We start from the raw sequence: 26,744 nt of genomic DNA, 5'->3' as shown, positions 1-26,744 counted from the left end.
TCATTTTCCAAAATAAAAACATCGTTCAGAATCAGATAATAAATCAAACGGAAATAATGTAAGTTATGTATTCTTTCTGTGCGGCCCGGTACCAATTGACTCAGGGGTTGGGGACCACTGGGCTAGAAGATCAGGTAGCACCCACTAGTGTTGGATATCCCATTCTAGATTTAGTCATCAGTCCTGTTCGAATACCCTCCACTCTTCAGGGAAGGCTTTCCACTAAATTCTCTGGCGATTTTTGTGATCATTTAGCTCCAAGAGCATTAGTTAAACCAGAAGAAGATCTGGTGTTTGGACTGTCCTGCAGCTCATTCCAATATGTTGTTTAGTGGGGTTTAGGATTTGAGTTCTACTACACCAACCATGTGTTCGAACCCTAACCCTAACCCAACCTCTTCAGTCCAGGGAAGGAAAATTAAATACTTAAATACAAATACTTCGTTACTGTACTTAAGTAAATTTTTTACTTTTGACTTCACTATTTATTTTTCAGACAACTTTTAACTTTTTACGCGTTACATTTTTTTTACACCAATATCTGTACTTTCTACTTTATCATTTCCCGGCTCTCACACATGACAGAAATAAAGCGGTTTACGGAACGAACGATGAGCAAGATAGAAGGACACAAGAATTCAGGGGTTAATGTAGATGAGACAGAGGGAGTCAGCGATGTAAACATGACCGAGCACAGAGACATTACTGTCACCTGACCATCATCATCTTTTCTCTGTGTTCTGAAGATGAAGATGTTGAGGTTTTCGTTTTTAAGTGACGACGATGGACAGGATTAGAAATTAGTTTATCAGACGGTCAGCGCATGTAGGACGTTTTGGAGACAAGGTGAGGGAGATTGAGATGGTTTGGACATGTGCAGAGGAGGGACATGGGGTATATCGGTTATAGAATGCTGAGGATGGAGCCACCAGGAAGGAGGAATAGAGGAAGACCAAGGAGGAGGTTTATGGATGTGGTGAGGGAAGACATGCAGGTAGTTGGGTTGAAAGAGGCAGATGTGGAGGACAGAGGGGGTATGGAGACCCCTAATGAGAGAAGCTGAAAGAAGAAGAAGACTTAAGTACATGTCAGAGCCCAAACTTCTTTACTTTAACTTGAGTAAAATAGTATAGTCAGTGCTTCAACTTTTACCAGAGTCTTTTAAAACATGAGTGTCTGTACATCTACTTAAGTGAAGGGTGTGTTTACTTTTGCCACCTCTGCAGACCAGGAGGTTGGACTGACATTAAGGTGTTCGAATACTTTTGGCCACATATAATAATAAATTGAAAATATGGCTGTGATGGTTGTATGTTTAATAAGCACAATTTATCTTATTTATTTAGGGGGCGTGGTTATGGAGTAGGGGGCATTTCCAAAATGGCGTCACGACCCTTCTAGTTTGTGTTTGACCCGGAAATACACGTCATCCATTTACCATCACGGTTAACACTTTTGTCCACAAAAACCACGAGACTCCGAACAGGCTTGTGTTTAACTTTCACACATTTTCGTGTGCATTTCCTGCCCTAACAAACACCCCCCCCGAAAATGCACTGCTACTTCTGCATTTTGGTTTCTTGTCGGACGGAAAAAACTTGAGAGTACCCGTATTTCAAACGCCCTCGCTGTCTGTGTCGGAGTGCACTTCGCAGGGTGCGACAACACTGCGTAGGCACCCTACGTAGCCCCCTATGTGTCCAAGAGGAAGCCATTTGGGATTCAAGTCACCACTGCGGAAGTGAGTGGCCTGTTGGAGAAAGATGGAGTACGTTTGGTGGATCTGATGGCCGTTATGGAGTGGGGATTCGCGGTGCTTCTTTGTGGGATGGTGTTCGCGAGGCACTGTGGTGAGATTTATAACATTTTATTAGAAGAATAGGAAATTAGAGACTGGGTTAATGCGATGACGTCGATCAGGACTGGGTGTAGATTGAAGGGCCAGCTGGGGTTTGAATCTGGGGCTGTTTGTGGATCTGGATTTGGATCTGAGGTTGCTGGTGGATCTGGATTTGGATCTGAGGTTGCTGGTGGATCTGGATCTGTGTTTGGGGTTGGATCATAAGATGAATTAATCACTCCTATAGTGACAATGCAGAGTGACACACACACACACACAACACACACACACACACACAACACACACACACACACACAACACACACACACACAACACACACACACACACACAACACACACACACAACACACACACACAACACACACACACACAACACACACACAACACACACACACACACACACGACAATTATGGCATTTGGTGGAAGCCCTTATCCAAAGTGACATATTTACACAACTTAGCAGTTAAGGGCCTTGACCCACAGAGAGCGAGAGAGAGAGAGAGAGGGAGAACGAGAGACTTTGCCTTTTAGACAGACAGATAGAGAACGAGAAGAAAAAAGAGTGAGAGACAGATAAACACAGAGGGAGAGAGAGAGACTTTGTCTTTTAGACAGACAGACAGATAGAGAATGAGACGAAGAAAGAGAGAGCGACAGATAAACTGTGAGACAGACAGATCAACAGAGAGAGACAGATAAGCAGTATGAGAGACAGACAGATGAACACGGAGGGAGAGAGAGAGAGAGAGATAGAGAGAGAGACTTTGTCTTTTAGACAGACAGACAGATAGAGAATGAGACGAAGAAAGAGAGAGCGACAGATAAACTGTGAGACAGACAGATGAACAGAGAGAGAGAGAGAGAGAGAGAGAGAGAGACTGTCTTTTAGACAAACAGAGAGAATGAGACAAAGAAAGAGAGTGAGAGACAGATAAACAGTGTGAGAGACAGACAGACGGATGAACACAGAGAGACTTTGTCTTTTAGACAGACAGACAGATAGAGAACGAGACAAAGAGAGTGAGAGACAGATAAACAGTGTGAGACACAGACAGACAGATGAACACAGAGAGAGAGAGAGAGAGAGAGAACACACACACACACACACACACACACACACACACACACACACACACGACGATTATGGCATTTGGTGGAAGCCCTTATCCAAAGTGACATATTTACACAACTTAGCAGTTAAGGGCCTTGACCCACAGAGAGCGAGAGAGAGAGAGGGAGAGCGAGAGACTTTGCCTTTTAGACAGACAGATAGAGAACGAGAAGAAAAAAGAGTGAGAGACAGATTAACAGTATGAGAGACAGACAGATAAACACAGAGGGAGAGAGAGAGACTTTGTCTTTTAGACAGACAGACAGATAGAGAATGAGACGAAGAAAGAGAGAGCGACAGATAAACTGTGAGACAGACAGATCAACAGAGAGAGACAGATAAACAGTATGAGAGACAGACAAATGAACACGGAGGGAGAGAGAGAGAGAGAGAGAGAGATAGAGAGAGAGAGACTTTGTCTTTTAGACAGACAGACAGATAGAGAATGAGACGAAGAAAGAGACAGCGACAGATAAACTGTGAGACAGACAGATGAACAGAGAGAGAGAGAGAGAGAGAGAGAGACTTTCTTTTAGACAAACAGATAGAGAATAAGACAAAGAAAGAGAGTGAGAGACAGATAAACAGTATGAGAGACAGACAGATGAACACAGAGAGAGATAGAGAGAGAGACTTTGTCTTTTAGACAGACAGACAGATAGAGAATGAGACGAAGAAAGAGAGAGCGACAGATAAACTGTGAGACAGACAGATGAACACAGAGAGAGAGAGAGAGAGAGAGAGAGAGAGAGAGAGAGAGAGAGAGAGAGAGAGAGAGAGAGAGAGACTGTCTTTTAGACAAACAGATAGAGAATGAGACAAAGAAAGAGAGTGAGAGACAGATAAACAGTGTGAGAGACAGACAGACAGATGAACACAGAGAGAGAGAGAGAGAGAGAGAGAGAGAGAGAGACTTTGTCTTTTAGACAGACAGACAGATAGAGAATGAGACGAAGAAAGAGAGAGCGACAGATAAACTGTGAGACAGACAGATCAACAGAGAGAGAGAGAGAGAGACTGTCTTTTAGACAAACAGATAGAGAATGAGACAAAGAAAGAGAGTGAGAGACAGACAGACAGATGAACACAGAGAGACTTTGTCTTTTAGACAGACAGACAGATAGAGAACGAGACAAAGAGAGTGAGAGACAGATAAACCTTGTGAGAGACAGACAGACAGATGGAGAGAGAGAGAGAGAGAGAGAGAGAGAGAGAGAGAGAGAGAGACTGACAAACAAACAAACAAACAGAGAAAAAAATGAATGAAAGATTCTGTAAGCATCTCAACAGTTCTGGGTCTTCATTGTCCTATTTTTTGTTTCAAGATGCGCCAAATATTTTCATTTGGTAAAGGCCAAGCTGGGGTTTGTTGATGAAACATATTATTGCTATAAAAATCATTCGATTTTTGATTATTTGTTTCAGCAACCCAAAATGTAAGCGCCGGCAGTAAAAACCGAGGAAAAGTAAGAGAAAAGTGTGACTTGTGTAATTGTTGTGTAATCGTAAATTAAATTGTCTGCATTGAGCATGTCCAAATTGTGATATTGTGTATAATCTTCCTTTGGGTGAAACTCGCCAATCATTTCTTAACAGTATTATAATTAGAGGTCGACCGACAGTGTATTTTACCGATAGCGAGGTTGGGTCATAGTTGCCGATAACCGATTAACCAACCGATTTTTTAAATGGATACTGAATTAAAAATGACAAACACTCCATGTAAACAAAACAAAAAAAAACACTGAATCATGTAAATGTGCTAAATAATATAAATAGGAATATATGAATAAATATTGAAGTAAATAAAAGACATGCATTCAAACTGAAAGAAAAAGCAAAATAAATAAAAACTGCTATATCCAAAATCAATGTGGAAAAAAGACACTTTGAATAAAAAGCATGCAGTGTCAGTGATTCGCCTCTAGAGGCTGCCCTTGTACTGTATAAAGCAACCTGGAAAAACTATCAGTGTGGATTTTGTGATTTGGTGTTGGATGTGATATGGGGTAGGAGCTGCGGTTGGATCTGAATCTACCACAGTGTAGCATCCCTTCTTTTTTTAACAACATTCTGTAAACATCTGGGAACTGAGGAAACAAGTTGATGGAGTTTTGGGAGAGGAATGTACTCCCATTTTTGCTTGATGTAGGATTTTAACTGCTCAACAGTTCTGGGTAGTCGTTGTCCTGTTTTTTGTTTCAAGATGCGCCAAATTCATGTAGATGAAACGTTATTATTACTATAAAAAAATATTTGATTTATGATTATTGGTTTCAGCAACGCAAAAAGCAGTCAGTAAAAACCGAGGAAAAGTCAGACTTGTCCTGAACGTTGATCTGATTCTTTCACTGGGAAAGTTCTTTCACTAGCAATCAACTACCGGTGCTGATTAATCGTCAAAACCGATGAATCGGTCGACCCGTATTTATACCAGTGATGATGATAATGGGAAAGAATCACATGATGACTCCCAATTGATTTATTTTATTTTGTATCTTTTTATGTAAACTATCGATTCTACGTAAGGCTGCATTTTGGTTTCAGAGTGTTCGAGCGAGTTGGCACCGCCGAAAACGGTCAAAGTCGAATCGTCAGTGTTGAGCTGGAGCCAACCGAAAGACCCTACGGACGTCATTTATGTCGTTCAGTTCAACACGTAAGTCAAATACTTAAAATTCTGCCTGGTGGTCAGTTGGTCAGTCCGGCATGATGACAGGAAATCAAGTCAGGATTAAATTATAGATCATTGTAGTAGAGCCAGTAGCTTTGAGGTGGTAGCATAGTGGTTAAGGCATTGGCTCTGAAGGTTGTGAGTTCAAATCCCAGCCACACCAAGCTGCCTATTTTTGGGCCCCTAAGGAAGGCCCTTAACCTCAAAGCTGCTCAGATGTATGAATGAGATAAATTTAAGTTGATCTAGATAAGGGAGCCTACCAACCTCCTTAAATGTAATAGTAGTAGATGTTTGAACTCTCGATATTTGTTTTGGATTTGATCGGAAGCACATCTTCCCCCACAATTTCAGGACGTTGAACGACTGGCACATTGTCAGCCGAGGCCCTTCGGAGCGGTTCAACTTCTCGGCGACTGCTGAGGATTACTACGGGAAGGCGTTCCGGGTGCGAGCCGAGAGAGGGAACCAGACGTCCGTCTGGGCGTTGTCGAAAAGAGTCCAGTGTACACACCGTAAGCCGTCTTTATTTTCCCATCTCGAACTGCGATTCGTTTCTGAATACAAATGTTCCCCAGGTCAGTTGTTCCCGATGGAGCCCTTCTCCTCTTCATATGGACCTGATGGACATTTTTCCATCTCCATCTTTTCCGTCTCCGCCACTGCTCGATCCGTTGTGGAAACACAATTTGTACTGCGCATGTGCGAAATCGCTGCCACTTCCTGTCATCACCAACATTTTTATGCAATCTTGCGATTATGGGCTCTGAGCCGTTTTTTTATTTTTTTATTTGTACAGCTTCAAGAATTTTTCTTTTTAAAAATAGAAATTCCTGACATTTCTGCATATCGAGGGAGTGACCGAATGAAGGTTCGAAGAAAGGAATATGTTTATGAACAAATTAATGGAATGAATAAATAAGTAGCTATCATGTATTTTTAAATGCAGACATTTGTGAAGGTACGCTGAAAGAAGTAGAACATATTTGCTTTACCCAAATGGGTTAAAAAAGTTTCTTGTTTAATCTGATCTCCATCCCACAGTTCACACGTGCACTCCTGTGGTCGAGCTGAAGGTGGAGACGGACAAGGTGCACCTGTGGTTGAATCACAGAGACCAGAGTCTGAAGGATGAGAAAGGTGGACACCTCATATTCAGACTGTTCTACTGGAAAAGAAACCACACCAATGAAAGCAAAGTACGTGCGTACTGTACCCTGAACATGTTCACTGCTTGGGAATGTGTAATAGTGGATTGGTTTTATATACACGTGGAGCAATCATTATAGATATGGAATGATAAATGATTATTAATTCTGTATATTTATAAACGACATCGATAGTGCTTTGTGTTCTTGTATATATATATAATTATATATTTTTTTTATATATAAACGCTTCCAGGAGGAAGTTACAAAGTCCAACCACTTCGTCCTTAAGGACCTCGAGCCGGGGCAGGAATACTGCTTCCAGGTCAATTTTTTATTTTTACACAAGCCGTTTGGAATGCCCAGCCCTGAAATCTGCAGGGTGATTCCCGAATCATGTGAGTCATCCCAGGATTTATATAACATCTGTGTAATGTGGTGAAACTTGATATGAAAAGTAGAGGTTGAATCGATAATTGAATGCTGGAACAAGTATTTTCCGGGTTGCGTCTGCGCTGGATTGGCTGAAAAGGTCCACTGGCATTATACAGTACGAGAGCGGCCTCTAGAGTCGAGTCACTGATGCCACTTTTTGTTTGTTTTGAGTAGAGGTTAACCGATAGCTAGGTTGGATCTTGAAACTTGCTGATCACCAATCAATTAACTGATTTTGTAATGGATACTGGAAAAAGGAAAAACAAACATCCACACTCCTTGCAAAATAGTACTGAACTTTATTACGAAAGTACAAGATAAAAAAAGTACTGTATCATGTGCTAAATAAAATAAATATGAATATATTAATTCATAAATATAATTCTGAATAAATGAATAAATTTTTTTCATAATAAAAATGTGTTCCTTGTTCACTGTGCGCACGCCATGCAGCACGCAGTCTCTCATGTAAAATCAAACCGCGCGCGGTGTCAGTGATTCACTTCTAGAGGCCGCTCTCGTAATGAAACCTGGAAAAACTATCTGTATGGATTTTTGCCAATAGTTCCATCGAACAACAAGCGCTGATGATTAATTGGCAAAACCTATTAATCCGTTGACCTCTAGTTGATGTTAGTTCATAGTGCATTAACTAAAGTTAACAGACAAAATGTAAATTAACTCAATTCTAAAGTTATTAGTTGAAATAAACAAACAATAAACAATACCTTAAAGCATTTATTAACTTCAGTTATTTTTACAAATGGAATATTACTAGTTCTTTCCCTTATGCTGTTTGAGATCAAAACCTGAATTCAAGACGATCGATCGAAATTTTTACTTTGACTTTCACTCATCATTTCTGTTATGGGTTTTTCTTTGGCCGATATGTTTGATTATGATTTTCTTTCTTTTTATTTATTTTTTTCTCCCTTTATTTAAAAAAATCTAACAGTTAATTAATACAAAGTGGTACAGAAAATTGCGTTTATTCAACTTTACTTTTTTTTTTTTTTTTTTACAACACAAACATCTCCAATCAGTGCATGTATCATGTTTTGGTAGTCTGAACAACAGCTGGTTGAAGGCTCACAAACAATTCAGTTTTTCGCAAAGTCTTTACAAAAAATAAAAAATAAATAAATAAAAAGTAAAAGAAATACAAATTTTAGCCCTTAAGTCTTAATGTCTTAAATCAGTTTAAACGTGGCGTCATTTTCTGATGTCTATTTAACGCTGCATCTAATGCTTATTGATATGCTCGTGTTGGTGGTGTCGCGATTTCCTTCGCTAGTCCAAATATAATTCGCTGTATTAAGACTACAAATGAGACCAACATGCAACAGCTTTCTGTTATTGAAACGAATCTTTCTCGAATTGTACCACAGACGTAAAACGAATATTATTTTTCTATAGGGAAGTGCTAGTTTAGCTCTCAGTTGTTTTCCGGCCAAAGCAAGAACAAATTGGCTATTTAGCTTAGCGAATGAGCACACGAGCACGTTCATTCTTGTAAAAAAAGGGCTAAAAAAATCCGTTAGTAATGACTGTAAACGCTGCTTGCTTTATTTATTCTCAGTTGTAGCTCTTCCGGTTTTCATGTTTGGAATCTGAATACAGACTACTGCCACCTGCTGGTATGGGGGAGTTATGTTCTCTCACGCAAGCGCAAAACGAGCGCGCATGGTTTGACGAGTCAGATGCACCTGCCTAATAATCTGCCACATTCGTAGCACAATCGGCCGATGCCAATTAATAAAAAAAATGGCAATAAAATCCCGATCTTTTGGTTGACCTCTATTTTTAACACCTTTTGTACAAGGGGTGTTCAAGTCAAACCGGGACTTTTGAGTTTATAAAAATAAAGGAATACATTTCAAGGAGTGGAATCTACATTTATTTTTTCGACATACTCCGCTGCTACATTTATACACCCATTCCAGCGTGTAGTACCGCCACGCTAGCATACATTTTTTACTTGTAACAATCAAAGTCCCGTTTTGATTTGAACGCCCCTTTACAATCCGAGAAGTTTAAAAAACGTTTCTTAAACCTAAACCAATTTACACTATCGACCTGAGCTTGCGATGCCAACCCCCTCCGTCGTCCTCTGCACCTACAGACTGTATCCTGTTCCCAGCGGAACTTCTAACACTCTTATTTGCTCTCTTTGTAGCCGAACAGCGAACCCTGCGCATCGTCGTGTTTGGATTGGTATTTTTGGTGGGACTCTTTGTCCTGGGAAGCGGTCTGTATTTTATTTACATGCATCACAAAAGGATTAAAGAATGTCTCCAGCCTCCTCTGGATATCCCTGACCACTTTGAAGAGGTACACCTAGCATGTGAATTATTAATTTTTTTTATTTTCATATTAAACCTTAAGTGCTCTGTTACTACGGAATTCATAAGAGGCCATAATTATATTACAAATTATATATATATATATATATATATATATATATATATATATATATATATATATATATATATATATATATATATATATATATATATATATATATATATATTTTTTTTTTTTTTTTTTTTTTCTCGTTTTCTCATGATCGCAATGACTCACCCTAAACATAATTTTCTCATTTTTTCATGATTTAAATTTTATCAACATAGCGAGTTTTTTTGCGATTTTGACAAGTTATTTTCTTGTGTTTGCGACAATTTTTTTTTGCGATTGCAACATTTCTTTTCTCATTATGACAATTAGAAATTTTGTCATGCATAACAAACATTGTTTCCTGGAGATCTTGACTTAATTTTTCAGTGTATTGGGCATTCGCTTTTACTGATCAGCGACTCTTTTAAACTGAAACAGTTTAGTGATTGACAACTTACACATTGACATGACAAAAAATAAGTCGTGATAACGATAACTTTTGTTATGGTGAGAAAATTCTGTCGTGATTGTGAGAATAAAACGATTTCATGGTGAAGTCAACAGAAAATGATTGCTTGATAACAAGAAAACAACGTATTTTTATGTCGATATCAAACTTTTGTTATGGTTTTTTTGTTAAACTTTTGTAATTTCTTAGAAATTTTTTTTTTTTATCATGATAATAAGAAAACAACTTTCAGATAACGAGAAAACTTTTGTTTTGGCGAGGATATGTCGAGATCACGAGCAAGTTCATACATGATAACGGGCAAAGAACTTTTGTTATTTCGAGATCGCTAGAAAAGAGTCGTGATAACGAGAAAACAACTTTTGTATCGAGAAAATTGTCGTGGAAAGAGAAAACAACTTTTAGGTCAAGGTCACAAGGAAATTAAGGCATGATAACGTAAAAAAAAAAAACTTTTATGTTGAGAACGATAGAAAATTGAATTGATAAGAAACCAAGTTGGTTGCGATAAGGAGAAAACGACTTATTTTTAGATTAAAAACCAACTTGAGACAATGTCCATTGTGAAAAGTGCTATAGAAGTAAACTTGACTTGAATTATTTTTATGTCCTGATAACGAGAAAACTTTTGTTATGGCGAGCAAATTAAGTCGTAATAACGATGAAAAACGACTTTTGTTATGGCGAGAAAATTTGTGATTGTGAGAAAAAAACTTTAATGTCGTGTCGAAGTCACGAGAAAATTATTGCTTGATAACACGTCAAGGTCACGAGAGAAATGTCATGATCACTATAAAACAAATTTTGTTATGGCGAGAATATTATGTTGATCACAAGAAAATGAAGGCATGATAACGAACAAAGAACTTTTGTTAGTTGAAGATCGCTAGAAAAGAGTTGTGATAACAAGAAACCAACTTATGGTGAAAAAATTACCTCAGGAAAATAACTTTTCTCTCATGATCACACGAAAATGTATTCTTGATAACAAGAAAACAACTTTTGTTATGTCGAGATCGCTAGAAAATAGTCGTGACAACGAGAAACCAACTTATGGCGAAAAAATTACCTCAGGAAAATAACTTTTATCTCATGATCAAGAGAAAATTAAGTCGCGATAGCGAGAAAACAACTTTGATGTCAAGATCACGAGAAAATTAAGGAATGATAACGATTTTGTCATGTCGAGTTCAAAAAAATTGTCGTAATAGCAAGAAACCAACGTATTTTTTTATGTCAAGATCATGAGAAAATTGTCATGGTAACAAGAAAACAACTTTTGTTATGTCAAGATCACGAGAAAATTTACATGGACATCGTCTCAAAGCAGCTTTCCACAGAAAGATCGTGATGCAGAGAAAACTTTTGTTATGCGAGAAAAATGAAGTCGTGATCACGAGAAAACACGAAAGAAAAAAATGGCCTCTTTGGACTTCCGTACTGTTACAGACGCTGAGTCTAAACAAATTTAAAAAGCCTTATTTTTATTTGTTTTTCCCGCAAGTTTTTTTTCAGCGAATTCTCTCAGCCTGACGAAAGCCCAGGGTCCGAATCGTACGAAGTTGTACATTTTGTCGAGGAGCTTTCGGAAAACCAGGACACGGAACAGGACGTGCAAAATTCACGCCCCGCTTAAAGTGTACACGGCGGCGTCTTTTTTTTTTTTCTTTTTTTTGAGGAACCTGGCGAGGAACCGAAACAACACTGTCTTTTTGTACTTTATATTTTCCTACAGAGAGGATGCACTTTTGGCTTATCTTCAGTGAGTCGCTTTAAACCACGTGAACAGTGTCTCATTTTATGAATTCTACATGACTGTTCCAGAAATCAGTACCTCAGGACTATGGTTGAAGTTCTGTTCAGAGAAAAATGATTATTGGAATGCAATAATCCTGTCAGAGATTTAGTTGAATGTTATTTGCGGGTGATTTGTAACTTAAATCTTTTTTTTTTAACTGTATGTTTTGTGGGGGGGGGCATTGGCGATGGTGCACATTGACACTTTTAACGGAATTATCCTTCTGTGAATCTTAACGAAAATATGGTATGAACTAGAGGTCGGCCGATTTGGGGTTTTTCCTCTTGCTGATGCCGATACCGATATTTATGCAAATTACAGATAAAAAAAAAAAAAAAGACATTTACGACTTGAATTTAATTGTTGGTTTAGTTTTGTTGCACAATAGCTTACAGCAGTTTTAAACATAAATCTATGTAATTTTACGGAATTTACGCGGAATATTTTTTGACGTTTTTTTTGTGTGCGGGATCGTGTTGCACGTCGTTTTTAGGAATGCACAGTGCATGTTGGGGGGGGCGTGGCCTTAATAGCCCTGCAGTTAGTGTGCTGTGTGCATGTGATTTGATAAATGTGAAGGTTAGAAATCTACTGAAATTGCAATCTGGCCGTTTTAACCGAAATGATCCTGCAAAGATTTTTTTTTCCCTCAACGACATTTAAATTCCCTGTTATAGTCTAATCTGCAATGTTGTAATTCCCGTTTATTCCTGGTAATTCCATGGAAAGTTTCCAGTCTTGAAAATTAAAAAAAAAAATTCACGACCATACTAAAAAATTCAGTTCTCTCTCCAAATGTTATTCTTTCACTAAAAGTAGCACTGTATTTATACAAGGAAATATACAAAGCGCTTTTTTTTTTACTTTTTTTGCGCTAATGTGCCAAAATGGTCAAATTGTTTAAAATAGTGTTTTTTTTTTTTCTTTGAGCGTCGTACGCTTTTAGTTTTCTGGTTTTTCGCATCGTTCGCTTTAGCCAAACTGCATCAGCCGTTTTTCATCCGATTTTGCACTTTGGAGGCGGAGCTCATTGGCGAGAAAGAGAAGTCCGATTGGCTATCGCGTTTTTTGTAACTTAGCAGACATGATTAAAAAATAAGCATCACAAGCGAATTTTAGACTGGTACACCTAATAATCTGCCTTAATTGTAGCACGATCCCGATACCGATTAATTAAATCATGCCAAAAAATCAGCCCGATTAATCGTCCGGCCGATTAATCGCACGACCATTTCTTTCTTTCTTACAGATCTTTAAATCGAACGCCATATCCTACTGCATAATTCGATTTTCTAAGACATGTTCTGTGTAAATATTTCTGTGTTTTTTTTCCCATCCATCACATTAGACTCTAATCATCTATTTATGGATATTAACGCGTTTTTTTTTCTTTTCGTTCACGTGAAGCAACAAAATCGCAAAAAAACCTTGAATCGTTTACGCTAAACACAGCTCGCTTCATTTCAAATCGAATCTCTGCACTTTTATTTTACGAGTTATAGCGTCATCGTGTTTTTTGTTTTTATGCCAGGGAGAAATATAGAAGTTGCGGAAAATAAAGCATGCTACAGGGTTTTGCAAGATGGCGCCGTTGAGGTCGGCTGCCGTCGCCAAAGCATTTTACTGCATGTCGTACTCTGTATGTAACAAATTAATTTAGATTTGAACAGAAGTTCACTAGGCAAGAGACTAAAAGTACCATCTAGACCATTTCATTAGCAACTTTTTTTTATTTTAAATATTAAAAATAAAAGAAATTGCCTAAAGTGTTATTATATGGTGTTGAATATTTCCACAAGGGCTCCCGCATCAGTCACGTAGTCACTACGGCGTAGTCAGCGGCACAACGTGTGAACATGCGAACATGCAAACAGTTTGACTCAACAAATTGAATGAAGCCCAGTTTATAAGTTGAAGCATTATAAGGTGAATCTAAAGCATGTAGGCATTGAATTCGTTTGTGTTTGTTTGTGTTTTGTTTTTGAATTCCGTACCATTGTAGCGTAACGTTACTGAATTCAGAGGTCCTACGCATTTTTTTAAAGTATAAAGTGATTTTCCATGTCTGGATTTGTATAGGGAAAAAAACACAAAAAAAAAACGAACACTGAGTACTGAAAAATATTTGTGTATCCATACTATTGCCTGATTCGCTTTTCTGGAAAGATAAAATTGTAAATTTTTAATTGTAAGAATACGTTATTAATAAAGACAAAGGCTGCGTTTTCGTCTTAAAACGCTTCGTCGTCCACACCTTCATTTTGAATATTCGAAAGTCGCTCATCCACGCTGAATCCACGCAGATGTTCAATACGGTCTTTAGGAAAGTCTGCTGTTTCGAGTCTGGAAAAATCCGGAAATTTGAACTGAAAAATGCATAGGAACCCTGTGAATTACTGTTACAGAAGTCCACGTGGATTCTTCAGTATGTGGATGAAGAACATTCCCAGTCAAAATTTTGATAACAATTGAATTTCCCAACTCTAAGCCATATATTCATGGTCTATAATGAATCTGAGAAGATCCTTTTGTTTTGTCAAGGCATGTTCTTGTGATTGAACACGGCCATTGAAATCTTTCATGCTGAACGTCTCAGATAATTTCACTCCAGGTTTCATGGAAATCCTGTTATTTTTTACACGATAATCAATTTGTAAGTTTTAAATCATTTATACAATTTGTATGTTCGCTACGTAGAAGTGGATGTATTGTACACGGGTCATATTGACTTTTTATTTTGCCTAAAATAAAAATGTTTGATATGTAAATACATGTGTTTTTTGGGAGGAAAACTTCCTTCTCCTCTTTGGGAGAACTTTACCATCCGATGTGTGTAATCAGTTCTGAGCACAAAGTCGTCCAAGGTGAACTAAGGTTTTTTCTTTTATTCAATTGCTGTGATTTATTTTGATTGTTTGGTGAATTACATGTACGTATTCGTGCTTTAGTTTTCTCGACCGAAATGGCAATACATATATTTACACTTTGGAGTGTAAATTGTTGGCAACCTGGTTAAGGATTGTCAAGGTGGTTCATGGTTGATGTTTGTACCCTGTACATAATAAAAATGTGAACATGTGAATTCCGTGTGACTCCTGTGGTTATGTAATTCGATGCCATTTGGAATTTAGTAAGTTTCTTTCGGCTTCTCCCGTTAGGGGTCGCCACAGCGGATCCTCCGCACGTTTGATTTGGCATATGTTTTACGCTGGATGCCCTTCCTAACGCAACCCTCCCCAATTTATCCGGGCTTGGGACCGGCACTGAGAGTGGCTGGGGATGGTTCTGCAAATATATAAAAATATATTTAAAATCCATATAAATTTATCTCTGATGAGTCCAGTGGCGAGGAAAATCCCCTAAGATGGTATAAGGAAGAAACCGTAAGAAGAACCCGTCTCGAAAAGGGGATTCGTTCTCATCTGACAGCCGAAGGTCCGGTGTCTACAGTTCCATCGTTACTGTTAGATTCTAACGTGCCGTTATGTGGATTCGATCTCAGAGTTGTAAAAAGATCCTTTTGCCTACTTCTATGAATCCGAATAGTGTTATTATAAACCACATGAACTTTATCAAAGGATACTGTGGTGCCTTTCTGAAACTTGTGATTCAACTGTGACTGCTTTCTGTGGCTGGACGACTGCCCGGGTGGTTTCCTTCAAAACTCGTGTTTGACCATTTTCAATTGGAAAGTCGTCACCTTTCGATCGTCAAACCCACGTGAGTAGTTTGTAAACAGCCATATCTCTTACCTAAACAAACAGACAGGAGTAATTGAGGAGGACAGAGGTCGACCGATTCATTGGTTTTATCGGTGATACAGAAGATTCGACTGGTTCGCAGCTCTGATTGTAATATCTGATAGCATCACTGATCTGACATCTGATCAAGTAGAAGAAAAGACCTTCAGTATCGCTTCTTTAGACAATTAGGATGTAACAGCATGTACACTGAAGGAGCTGCATGTCAGAGATGCAATTGGTGACAGTTGTTCTCCAGCAATGATGCCCTCCACCCTCATTTCTCCTACCTCCTGCACTGGGTCCAGGGGGCATCCCCAGTACCCTTCCTGATCAACTTGTCAAATCTCTATCTGCCTGCAGTAGAGATGCTGCTACACCAGCAGACCACTCCATAAAAGATGGCTGAGGCTATCACAGTCTTTAGCAATGCTCTAATCAAAGGACTTGGAAACGCCAACGTTATTGTTCGCCTGCAAGATGGCGCCGGTGTCACAAACTCGAAATCTGATTGGGTAAAGCTACAGCTTTAAGCTGCATGTACTTTGTGCAGCAGTCGGATTCAGTGTTGATTCTGAAGATCTCACAGGAGATTCCTTTGACCCCGGAAAAACGTGATGACTGAAATATGATTGGACAAAAACTCTGACGTTAACTTACACTCCAGGAAGCAGAACAACCAAGAGAAAATCTATGAAATAAAGAGAATAGGCTAATGGGAATAATTTAATACATATTCATAGACAAAAAATATCACTAAACATTTGTTTCGCTGATGAGCCAAGTCTCAAATCAAGCGCCAAAATCTGCCACGACTAACACACATCCGGCAATTAAAACCGTCCGTGTGGAAACATAGCAAAAGTTCCGGTTAGTGTCCTGATAATTTACGTCATTTAAAATGCCTGAATTTCTTTGAAACATTTACAAGAATATTTTATCTTCATGCGCTTTGTTGAATTTGGTTTCACTAATAATAAACATACATTTGCATAAAGCATCCATATTCGTCCATGTTGATTCGTGTATTAAAAACTTAAACAGTATTAATTTAAGGTACATTAAAAACATAAAAATGTGTGATTAATTTGCGATTAATCACAGATTAACTCATGAAAATCATGTGATTGATCATGATTCAATAGTTTAATCGATTGACAGCCCTAATTAAAACATGTCAGTGATTCTGATAGTGAGCAGGCCAGCAGAAAAGGCATTTTTGGCCCTGATGGCCTACCACAATATATAAAACAGTATACACAATCAGGAAGCAAACATTTTCTTGTGATTTCTTGCCATTTACATTACCAAATTGTCAATTTCCTGTTGACATTACTCACTGATTTTCACTTCTTCTATATTGGTGCTTTGAGTTCATTGCAAACCTACAGTATCTCTGTGACTTTTTCCAAGTTTCCCCATTTTGCAACTTCGGTGTCCTTTTGTTTGTTTCTTTTTTATGCTCTTTATTTAACTTACAGTATTGTGCATTTGCATTCACCTCTCCAGCACCTTTGGATTTTTCACATAACATACTGTAGGATTCAAATTTTACATCGACATCTGCATTAAAAAATACTAAAGAAAGATATAAGAGGTATGAATAACACATAAATAACACCTGCCACAACATCGCCAGAGGCTCATATAATAGGCAACTGTTTTAAAAGCCATAATTAATTACAAGATATATTTTTATTGTATATGTACATACCAAATTATACATTCAATTAATGTGCATTCAACATATTGTCAACATAAAGTATATGGGTTCTGATTTGATTTTGCCCATTTCAAATTTAAATGTAGATATTAAAATAAAAAACAAATAGTTCATTATTGCTGAGTCAGGTGATTACACATACAGGCTCCTGTATTATACAGTTCACTTCACAGTTCACACTTTAATGCTAATAACTATGATCTTGATCCTCATCTTTTATACTTTTGGATTTTTTTCAATATGTATATTTTCCATAATGAAAAACAAAACTGTACTTCATGACAAACAAAGTAAAAAGAAGTACTTATGGAAAAATGAGTGGGATCTGAGAAGCAAAGAAAGAAAAAGTTGTGTTGTCTTCGAACTGTCTCGTGTTGTTTTTGAACTGTCTCGTGTTGTCTTTGAACTGTCTTGTGTTGTCTTTGAACTGTCTTGTGTTGTCTTTGAACTGTCTTGTGTTGTCTTGAACTGTCTTGTGTTGTCTTTGAACTGTCTTTTGTTGTCTTTGAACTGTCTTGTGTTGTCTTTGAACTGTCTTGTGTTGTCTTGAACTGTCTTGTGTTGTCTTCGAACTGTCTTGTGTTGTCTTTGAACTGTCTTGTGTTGTCTTTGAACTGTCTTTTGTTGTCTTTGAACTGTCTTGAACTGTCTGCGGAGCTTTAGGTAGGGAAGTTATAACTATTATTGTTCATTGGCTGTAGGCTGCCACCCGATCAGAATTTAGAAATCACCCTGGAATTTTCTGTATATTTACCTTTTGCGAAAATAATAAAAATGTAACTTTGATTCAACAGAAATGCATCAAATGCAATTGCACTACTTGACCACTAGAGGTCCCTACTCTGCAAAGCCAATATCTACAGGTCATGCTGATCACTTGATCGCATTATCATCTGCACTGTAAAAGGACTGACCCGCTATAGAGCTTATATAGCGACATATCCATGCTATAAACATTCAAAACAAGCTGGGCAGTGGATCACACATGGACGTCAGGTGACGGAAAAAACATTAAGATTATTATTACTTCGATCTCTTAGGTCAGAAACACTATTTATTCAGAAAATAAAGAAGAAGAAGAAAAACAAGAAGATGGAGGAGAAGAAGTAAACAAATTATTGTTGTTGTCATTATTACAATTATGATTACAAAAAAAAAAAAAAAGAAGAAGAAGCACAAGACTTCGAATATATTATTAATCATAAGAATTACAAGAACAGAAAATAGCTAAAAATATATATTATTAATAATAAGAATTATAAGAACAAAAAATATTATTATTATTATTGGTATTATTATCATTATTATGATTACTATTATAAATAAATCATAAGAAGAAGAAGAAAAATAATTATTCATAATTATTAATTTTAATAATTACTATTTATTATTAATGATATTATTATATTAGTATTATATGAATGAAATGTGTGTGTGTGTGTGTGTGTGTGTGTGTGTGTGTGTGTGTGTGTGTGTGTGTGTGTGTGTGTGTGTGTGAATAGAGGATGTTGTTAGAGTAGTGGGAGGAGCTTCTGAAACCTCAGTTCAGTGATTTGATATCGGGATTCCAGATGCAGATCTGGCAACCCAATAACAGGAGTCATTTTTGAATTGATGGTGCTGTTGGGCAACATTTCGTGTAAAAAGCGACGCGTTTTTGTTTTAGTAGGTATTCAGTAGGTATGATTCGATTTATGTAGTGTTCTAATCCTATAATCCGGACTTTACGACTTTAAGCAGGTTTGCGTGAGTGATTCGGTGTGTTGTTGTGAAATTGGTCGAGGAGGCGCGCGCGCGCTCTGCTTTGCTTTGCCTGAGAAACGAAACCGAAAGTGATCTGATCGAGAAGGTGAGATCAGTACATTTCTAGTGCAATGCATCCAGAAGACCAGTCATCTTCCTCTGATCTGTGCTGTGTTCTCTGCAAGAGAGCCGATGAGACCAAGATCACAGGCCCCCTGTCGTGTAAACAGAGCACTGCAGCCCACCAGAACTGTTTGGTAAGTAACTCGTTTGCATAAATTTCACACACCTGCATGTCCTTTAATGTGCATTTCACATCCAGACCTTCAGTGATGTTCCTCCTAAATCAATCCACATCCTGTTTTTCTCACTTGCTTTGGATCGTTTGTACTTTTCTCAAAATCCTTCAATCATTGTTCTTTCTTCTTCTTTCGGGCTTCTCCTATTAGGGGATCATCCATCTCCACACCCCCCCCCCCCCCCTCTACATCTGCCTCTTTCAACCCAACTACCTGCATGTCTTCCCTCACCACATCCATAAACCTCCTCCTGCTTGGTCTTCCTCTATTCCTCCTTCCTGGTGGCTCCATCCTCAGCATTCTCCTACTGATATACCCCATGTCCCTCCTCTGCACATGTCCAAACCATCTCAATCTCGCCTCCCTCACCTTGTCTCCAAAACGTCCTCCATGCACTGTCCGTCTAAGAAACTCATTTCTAATCCTGTCCATCGTCGTCACTTAAACGAAAACCTCAACATCTTCAGCTCTGCTACCTCCAGCTCCATTTCCTGTCTTTTACTCAATGCCACTGTCTCTAAACACAATATAACAACCATTTTTTTAACCATGTTACTAAAGCAAGCTCCAAACCTCTACACTACAACCACAACTGAAAAAATTTTGAGCGTTATTTAATCAAATATTTGTTTACATCTGTGTGTGTTTTTTTTTTTTCTTCAGCTTTATGCATCTGGACTCTTCTGTAAAAACTCTCCCCCCTTTGACGACCTGTTCGGCTTTGACCTAGAGGATGTGGAGAATGAGTGTAAAAGAGGAAAAAGACTCGTATGTCTCTCTCTCTCTCTCTCTCTCTCTCTCTCTCTCTCTCTCTCTCTCTCTCTCTCTCTCTCTCTCTCTCATACACACAGATATTCACAAACACATTTTATCACACACACACACACACACACACACACACACACACACACACACACACACACACACACACACACACACACACAGGATATAATTGATTATTAGTTGAAAAACTGGTATTGGATCAAAACTTCAGATGGGTACATATATATATATAAAATAGATGTTTTGAAATTGTCTGAATTTTATCCACAGCAAAGTTTTGGAATTCAAGTGTTAGGTTTCTTTTACCCGTAGAAATGCTCCAAATGTGGGAAGCATGGAGCTACAGCTGGATGTGAGGTTAAATCCTGTAAGCGCTCCTATCATTACCCGTGTGCTAAGAAGGCTCGTGCAGTAACAATGGAGGACCAAAGTAAAGGCACCTTCACGTAAGAAACCAGCAGTCTGACAACAGTATTTTATATCATATTATTTTACGGATAAAGCCGTCAACTGTAATTTACAGTAAAACTGTTTTGTTTTTTTAATTATTTTAGGTTGTACTGTGAAAAGCATAATCCAAACGCCAGCATTGTTGGTAGGTGTCTTGTCTATTCAAAGATTCCCTTCTGTGCATGTAATATTAATTATTAAGTTCTTAATAACTCGTTATAGGACGATGCATTGTGTTACTGGTTAAACATGTGACCCATTGCTGTCAGTGGTGACGGGTTTATAACACACATTCTTCTCAAAAGATGTAGCAGACTAGGCCTTTGATGGTTTGCTCATCGAATCCATAACTAATGCATGAGGTCACGGACTATTTCTTAATATCATGTCATCATGTCTGTTTATTAGGTCCAGAACAAATAGATGCTAAAGCATTATCTTCTAGTTCTGGCAGTAAAAGCTCCGAGACCAGCGACCAGGACAACAATCATAGAGGATCTGAGGTAGAAAATATACCCATTCTTTTTTATCTCACCAGTACCACACTTTTCACACCCCACACAATTTTACACCCAGTCTGTTAAATGAAAATTGTACCCCCATTTTACACAATAGCTCAAATTTCTTTGTTGAAGAATGTCAACAAAATTATGAGTACGTTCCTCGGGAAAACATAGACGAGGGTACATCTTTCGTTCGATCTTTCAGTTGATACAAAAGATAAACTTTAGAGAAAAATAGTTGTGAAAGGAAGGAGGAATACAGTGAACAATGACTTTCTTGGTCGGCTACTGTTTAGATACAAGCCGTTGTAACGCGTTGAGTCTAAGTGAAGGGAGAGCTCGCTAACTCCAGTTGCAACAGAAATCATATAAGCACAGACAGGTTTCCAAAACTCGTGCTTTTTTATTTTTCTTGGCAACAGCGTTACGGGTTAGTCAAAGAAACTTAGAAATGAGCATCAGAAAATAATAAGGACATATTCCTCGCCCTTGCACACATGCAGTAATACTGGAAAAATCAGTGGCAGGGTATTCCCAAAATACCGCTATGCTCCTAAAGGAAGCGCAACAAATTTCACCCGTTACACCGTGTGTAACGTGTCTTTCGTTAAAACCTGTGTAAAGTACATTAGTGTAGACACCTGCAGCTTATTTATGTTAAAAATAAAAATATTTGTAAAATTCAATGGGTGCGGCTTATATATGGGTGCGCTTTATATAATTACAGTAGTTCGGTTTTAGATTACGGCAATATTGCAGTGAGATCATTAAGCATGCACTGCGAAACACCAACACAATCGAGGGTGTTTGTTGGCATCTGGTTGCTAATTACGGATAGCAGTGGAGACACCTATAAATTTGGTTAAAAAAAACTACTCCATGTCAATATCTGAACAGGATCTCAGTTTTCATACTACTACAGAAAAGACATTTGAAATCTACTTAACATCTACTTACATTTTCTTTAGAAGGCAGTAAATGACTTGATTTTGCTTATAATTTACATAAAAAATGTGTTGATATTGGAGGCCCTGAATGCTTACATACTCGTAATGACCTTTTTGCTCCATTGCAGAAAAAGTAAAGCATATCAGAGCAGGATTTTCGACAAATTATATACAGTTATACAGTAGACTTCTTATGAGACATGTTATTATCCAGATGCTGATGACATTTGAAAGTTTTTCAGTTGATCTTTTCTGAGAGTTGCTTCAAAATGGGCAAAAAAAATCTAATCTCTGATCTGTAATCTAATCTGTGTACACTTTGCCCTGGCTTTTTGTACATTGACTCATTTTACTTTTCACTTTTGAGTATGTTTTCTGCTCTTGATTGGCTGCTTTGTTGTTTCAAGAGCGAATTTCCACCTGCACTTAAACCCTATGTGATATTTTCTTACAGCAATCGAATGTAAAATCCAAACAAAACCCAAAGATCAACAGTCAAATTTCAGGATTTTGTGGATTTTTTTAAAGCCTCGGTTGCTCTCAGTGGCTCCATGCATGGCTTCCTACACATTCAGTTTGTATTGCTACTGTAACTACTGTATTATATTTCTTGGTTTTTACCATTTCATAAATTGGCAAACAAATGTAATCCATGCCTGTTTCTGGAGTTTGATTTCTCCTTTCCTTCTAGAACCTTTCCGCATTTTCATGAGTAAAGTTACTAACTAGCCGCCTAAATCGCTTCAAAAGGTTTTACTTGTGGTTTCTTCTAAGCATATCAAATGTGCCTTTTTTTAATATTTGCAGTGTTCTTAGCTCAAATTTTTTGTTTGTTGATCTCAATATTCATGTAAGAAGATTTTGTCTTTTGGGTAGAAATTAATTTATTGTTCAATCATGTTCAATGGTAGATTTTTCCTCAAACAGCCTAAGGATGTATTCAGCATGTATTCAGAAAGCTGACGTTATCCAAAGGCACATGCCAACAGCAAAAAAATCCCAATATACAGTATAATGGTACCATGCAAGTAATTTGTAAAAAGGAATAAAGTGCTATTGCCATCAGCACTCAATTATAATCCATTATCTGTGACCGTATCTTCAGTGGTGGTCAGTTTGCATCTTTCTGGCCATGAGTGTCATGTCAATACCAGCCTAGATTAGATGGAACCCTCAAAGAATAATTATAATTCATTGATTCCCAATACCATTTGAAGATCTCTAGATCAGGGCTCAACCAGTTTGACTATTTAAATAATTAGACTAAAAAAAGGTGGGATGCTGTGTAAAATGTCAATAAAAAACAATTTGCAGCTCTCATAAGCCCATTTTATTTGCAGTAGAACCTTGAAAATATATAAATATATAATATATAATAAAAAGAAATACGTTACTAAAAAGAAACAGCTGAAGGAACCAATTGAGTTAATTGGCATCAGGTCAGTAACATGAATGAGGATCTTAAAGAGGCTCTCAGAATTAAACATGGATAGAGATTCACCAATCTGTAAAAAAAAAAACCCTGCATCTACAAACTTTGGAACAATTTCAGAATAATGTTTCTCAACAGAAAATTTCCAAGACTTAAATCTCATTAATAACAATACATTATATCAATAAAATATTCCGAGACTTAAACCCAGGCATGATTCTGTAATGGAAATTAGTGCATGGGCTCAGAAACACTTTCAGGAATCGTTGCCTGTGAACACAGTTTTTCACAAATCAGTGAACAGTAACATGATCCAGAAACGTGTCTGTCTTCTTTGAGCTAAAACTTATAATATATATACTGAGGCAAAGTGTGAACCTGTTCCGTGGGCACTGCATTAAAAATAGGCATGATTCTGTAATGGAAATTGCTGAATGGGCAAATAAACAGCTCGAGATGTCATTGTCTGTAAGACTGTTGCTAAAATAAGAGCATAAACATGACCTTGTCCCAACTTTTAACCGAATATTTTTTTTATAAAACTGTACATTTCCTCACCTTAAACACGTATTCTGTGTACTACTGTGAATAAGATATGGGTTTATGAGATTGCAATGATCTCTGTTTTTATCTTAACGTTTTTGTTTTAATTCTATGCAGCAAACAAACTTTTTTAGGACTTGGGGTATGATATTAACCACATTCACTATTGAAATTGAGAATTTTTTTTATAACCTTTGCTCATCTGCTTTTGCTGGCCTATAGGTTGAATTTGATGACGTGCCAAATGACCTCCTGTAAATTATTTTCAAGAGAAATTCAGCATTCTTTTGTTTTTTATCAAACTAAATATCTTGCGTTTTACACACACACATACATATACTGTGTATATATATATAATATTCGATGTTCTTACTGTGATTTTTATTATTGTAATTTCTTTTTGATTACAGAGTGAGTCTGAAACACCAAGGAGGTAAGAGTTCGAGTCTATTTCTGTTTCTGTTTCTTTAAAAAAAAAAAAATTTCTTTTTTTTTTTCAAAAATGTTGATCACACCACATATCATTTCATTTTATCTTTTCAAGGTCCCAGGGTAAACGAAAACATCGGGAATATTCTTCTGACTCAGGTAATATTTCTGTTAGTACAATTCAGTTAATTGTAGTTTATAGAATTATGTAATAATCACCCACCAAATTCGAACCAAAAAAATCTTCCTTTTTTTTTATTTTTTTTTATCCACGTTGTTTATTATTATTATTATTATTATTATTATTATTATTATTATTATTATTATTATTAACATTTGTAAATATCTACAGTTTGATTTTTTTTATTGTGGTTAAAATGCCTGCTTGATTTAAATGCAAAAAATTATTATATAAAACAAAATAGAATTATTCAAAATAATGCACATTTTTATTATATTGATTAAATCGGGTAATCTATTAAATAAGCACAAATTAAAATGGTTAAATATAATGAAAAAAAAATTGTCTATTTATTAAAGATCGTTTGGAAAAGAAAAATCACATGCAAAACAGTTGCATAGAAAAGAGATATCTTTGTGAAATACTGTATATGTGGGACACAATTATTGGCACCCTTTTAGACAATATTTTGAGTATTCATTCTCATGTTGAAAGATCCAACCATGGCCCATTTTAAGCATTCTGGCACAGAGGTTTTAATTTAATATCTAGTGATATATGTCTGTGGTGGTATCTATCCTATGGGCATATGGGCAGAAAAACAGCCCAAAAGCACCATGTTTAATTATAGGTAGGAGGTACTTTCAGGGAGAAACTTTCATTGTTGAACATGTTTCTCAGCCTAGTTACTCAGGTGTAAAAAAAGATGAAAAAAATTAATAAATACAATTTTTTTTATATATAAATAAAAATAAATAATAAAATATAATATATAGAACATTAAATATAATATAATGTATAAAAAATGTAATATAATATAATAAATACAATTTTATAAATAAATTTTGTTTTAAAATTAAATAAATGAATCGAGTGAAACAATTTTTTTTTCTTTATGAAAGTGTTTTGCAGTTTTTGATAAAAAAATCTATTTGCAATAATATCTAGAGTATTTTTGTGATTTATTTTTTTGTGAACAAAGATCAAAAGGTCTTTTTTATGTTAAGTAATTCTGCCAATCTTTGTGAAAGGCACTGCATATTTCTAAAATTTGAACAAATCAAATATGTATATTTTAATTTTTTGTTTCAGATGAATTTCAGGTCATGCTTGATCCAATTCATGCACCTATAGAATCAGAGTTTGAGGACATCACACCCCCACTGAAGACTTTGGTAAGAGTCTAATATACTCTCCTTATGTATTATTCTTTTTTTTTTTTTTTTTTTTTTTTTTAAAAACATAACTTTTCTTCTGTAGGAGCTTAAGTAATTGTCAAAAGTTAAATATTTGTCAAACTGTTTTTTTTTTTTTTTATCTCCTAAGCACACAACGTTTCAGTCTGCAGACGGAAGGTAGGAATTCAATAAAAATACGACATTTTATGTTTTTAGATTGAAAAGAACAGATTTTTTGCTGCTGAAATCATAAACACTTAATCTCTAATAGCAGGAACAACAAGAAGCCTAAACAAGGTAACTATCATTTGTGATTTTTGTACAGTAGAAAGGCAGAAAGGATCGTTTTCTAGCCTTTTTCGTCTGTCTTTTTAAATAAAGTTGCGTGTGAATGTATGCGGTGAACTGACCTAGATTTTTCTGCTCGTTTTGCAAAAAAGTGCTGAGTCATTGATAATATCTGAAGTGGAGAAAAGCTTGGAGAACGAAATGAATGATGGAGGCAGGCTCAATTTTAGCTATTAGTTATGTAGATGATGATTTATATGCCAATTATTTTTATTTATTTATTTATTTAATTTATATGGCACACTTAGTCAAACTTGACTTGAATTTAGTCAGGTCAAGGCTTACATTAGTTTTTTCCCTCCCAAATCCCAACAATTTTATTGTATGAATGCTTGAATAAATGGCTGCCAAATAAATTCTGTTGATAAACGAAGCTTGCATGTATTGCTCATTCGACTCCATATTCAAGTTCTCAGACATTTTGCATGTACTTCTTTATCTTGTTCAGATGTTGCGTTTAATCCTAGTGATGATGATGAATCGTATCAGGATTCGGTAAGTGCAACTGCACCAAACAAACCAGAGCAATTCCAATGTTGCTTCAAGTAACATCTT

General features: G+C 36.8%; 2 protein-coding genes across 2 annotated transcripts; both read left to right on the top strand.

Annotated features, from left to right (window-relative positions):
• The first annotated feature begins 1,455 nt into the window (after positions 1-1,455).
• Positions 1,456-14,088, top strand: ifngr2 (interferon gamma receptor 2). Its single transcript, XM_083537814.1, has 9 exons — positions 1,456-1,850; positions 5,520-5,631; positions 6,001-6,161; positions 6,691-6,845; positions 7,051-7,192; positions 9,406-9,560; positions 11,597-12,761; positions 13,140-13,934; positions 13,970-14,088. Exons 1-7 carry the CDS (start codon positions 1,787-1,789, stop codon positions 11,726-11,728), a joined length of 921 nt encoding a protein of 306 aa, XP_083393940.1. The 5' UTR covers positions 1,456-1,786; the 3' UTR covers positions 11,729-12,761; positions 13,140-13,934; positions 13,970-14,088.
• Positions 14,089-18,928: 4,840 nt separating this feature from the next.
• On the top strand, positions 18,929-26,738 carry LOC310724296 (uncharacterized protein; the record flags this gene model as incomplete). Its single annotated transcript, XM_083538119.1, has 11 exons — positions 18,929-19,353; positions 20,059-20,163; positions 20,491-20,624; positions 20,733-20,773; positions 21,037-21,131; positions 24,464-24,486; positions 24,598-24,641; positions 25,756-25,838; positions 25,990-26,018; positions 26,113-26,138; positions 26,638-26,738. Exons 1-11 carry the CDS (start codon positions 19,228-19,230, stop codon positions 26,736-26,738), a joined length of 807 nt encoding a protein of 268 aa, XP_083394245.1. The 5' UTR covers positions 18,929-19,227.
• Between the last annotated feature and the right edge of the window lie 6 nt (positions 26,739-26,744).

This window comes from Silurus aristotelis (genome assembly GCF_946808225.1).
Source record: "Silurus aristotelis genome assembly, chromosome: 3".
In the NCBI taxonomy this organism is placed as follows: domain Eukaryota; kingdom Metazoa; phylum Chordata; class Actinopteri; order Siluriformes; family Siluridae; genus Silurus; species Silurus aristotelis.
This window is presented reverse-complemented; position numbering and strand designations above follow the sequence as displayed.

What these genes read in the sequence shown, in the direction of transcription:
- ifngr2 (XM_083537814.1), top strand. Translation starts at nt 1,787, where the DNA reads ATGGCCGTTATGGAGTGGGGATTCGCGGTGCTTCTTTGTGGGATGGTG. An exon ending in AAGAGTCCAGTGTACACACC is followed by an intron (nt 6,162 to 6,690) that starts GTAAGCCGTCTT and finishes TCCATCCCACAG; the next exon opens with TTCACACGTGCACTCCTGTG. An exon ending in TCCCTGACCACTTTGAAGAG is followed by an intron (nt 9,561 to 11,596) that starts GTACACCTAGCA and finishes TTTTCCCGCAAG; the next exon opens with TTTTTTTTCAGCGAATTCTC.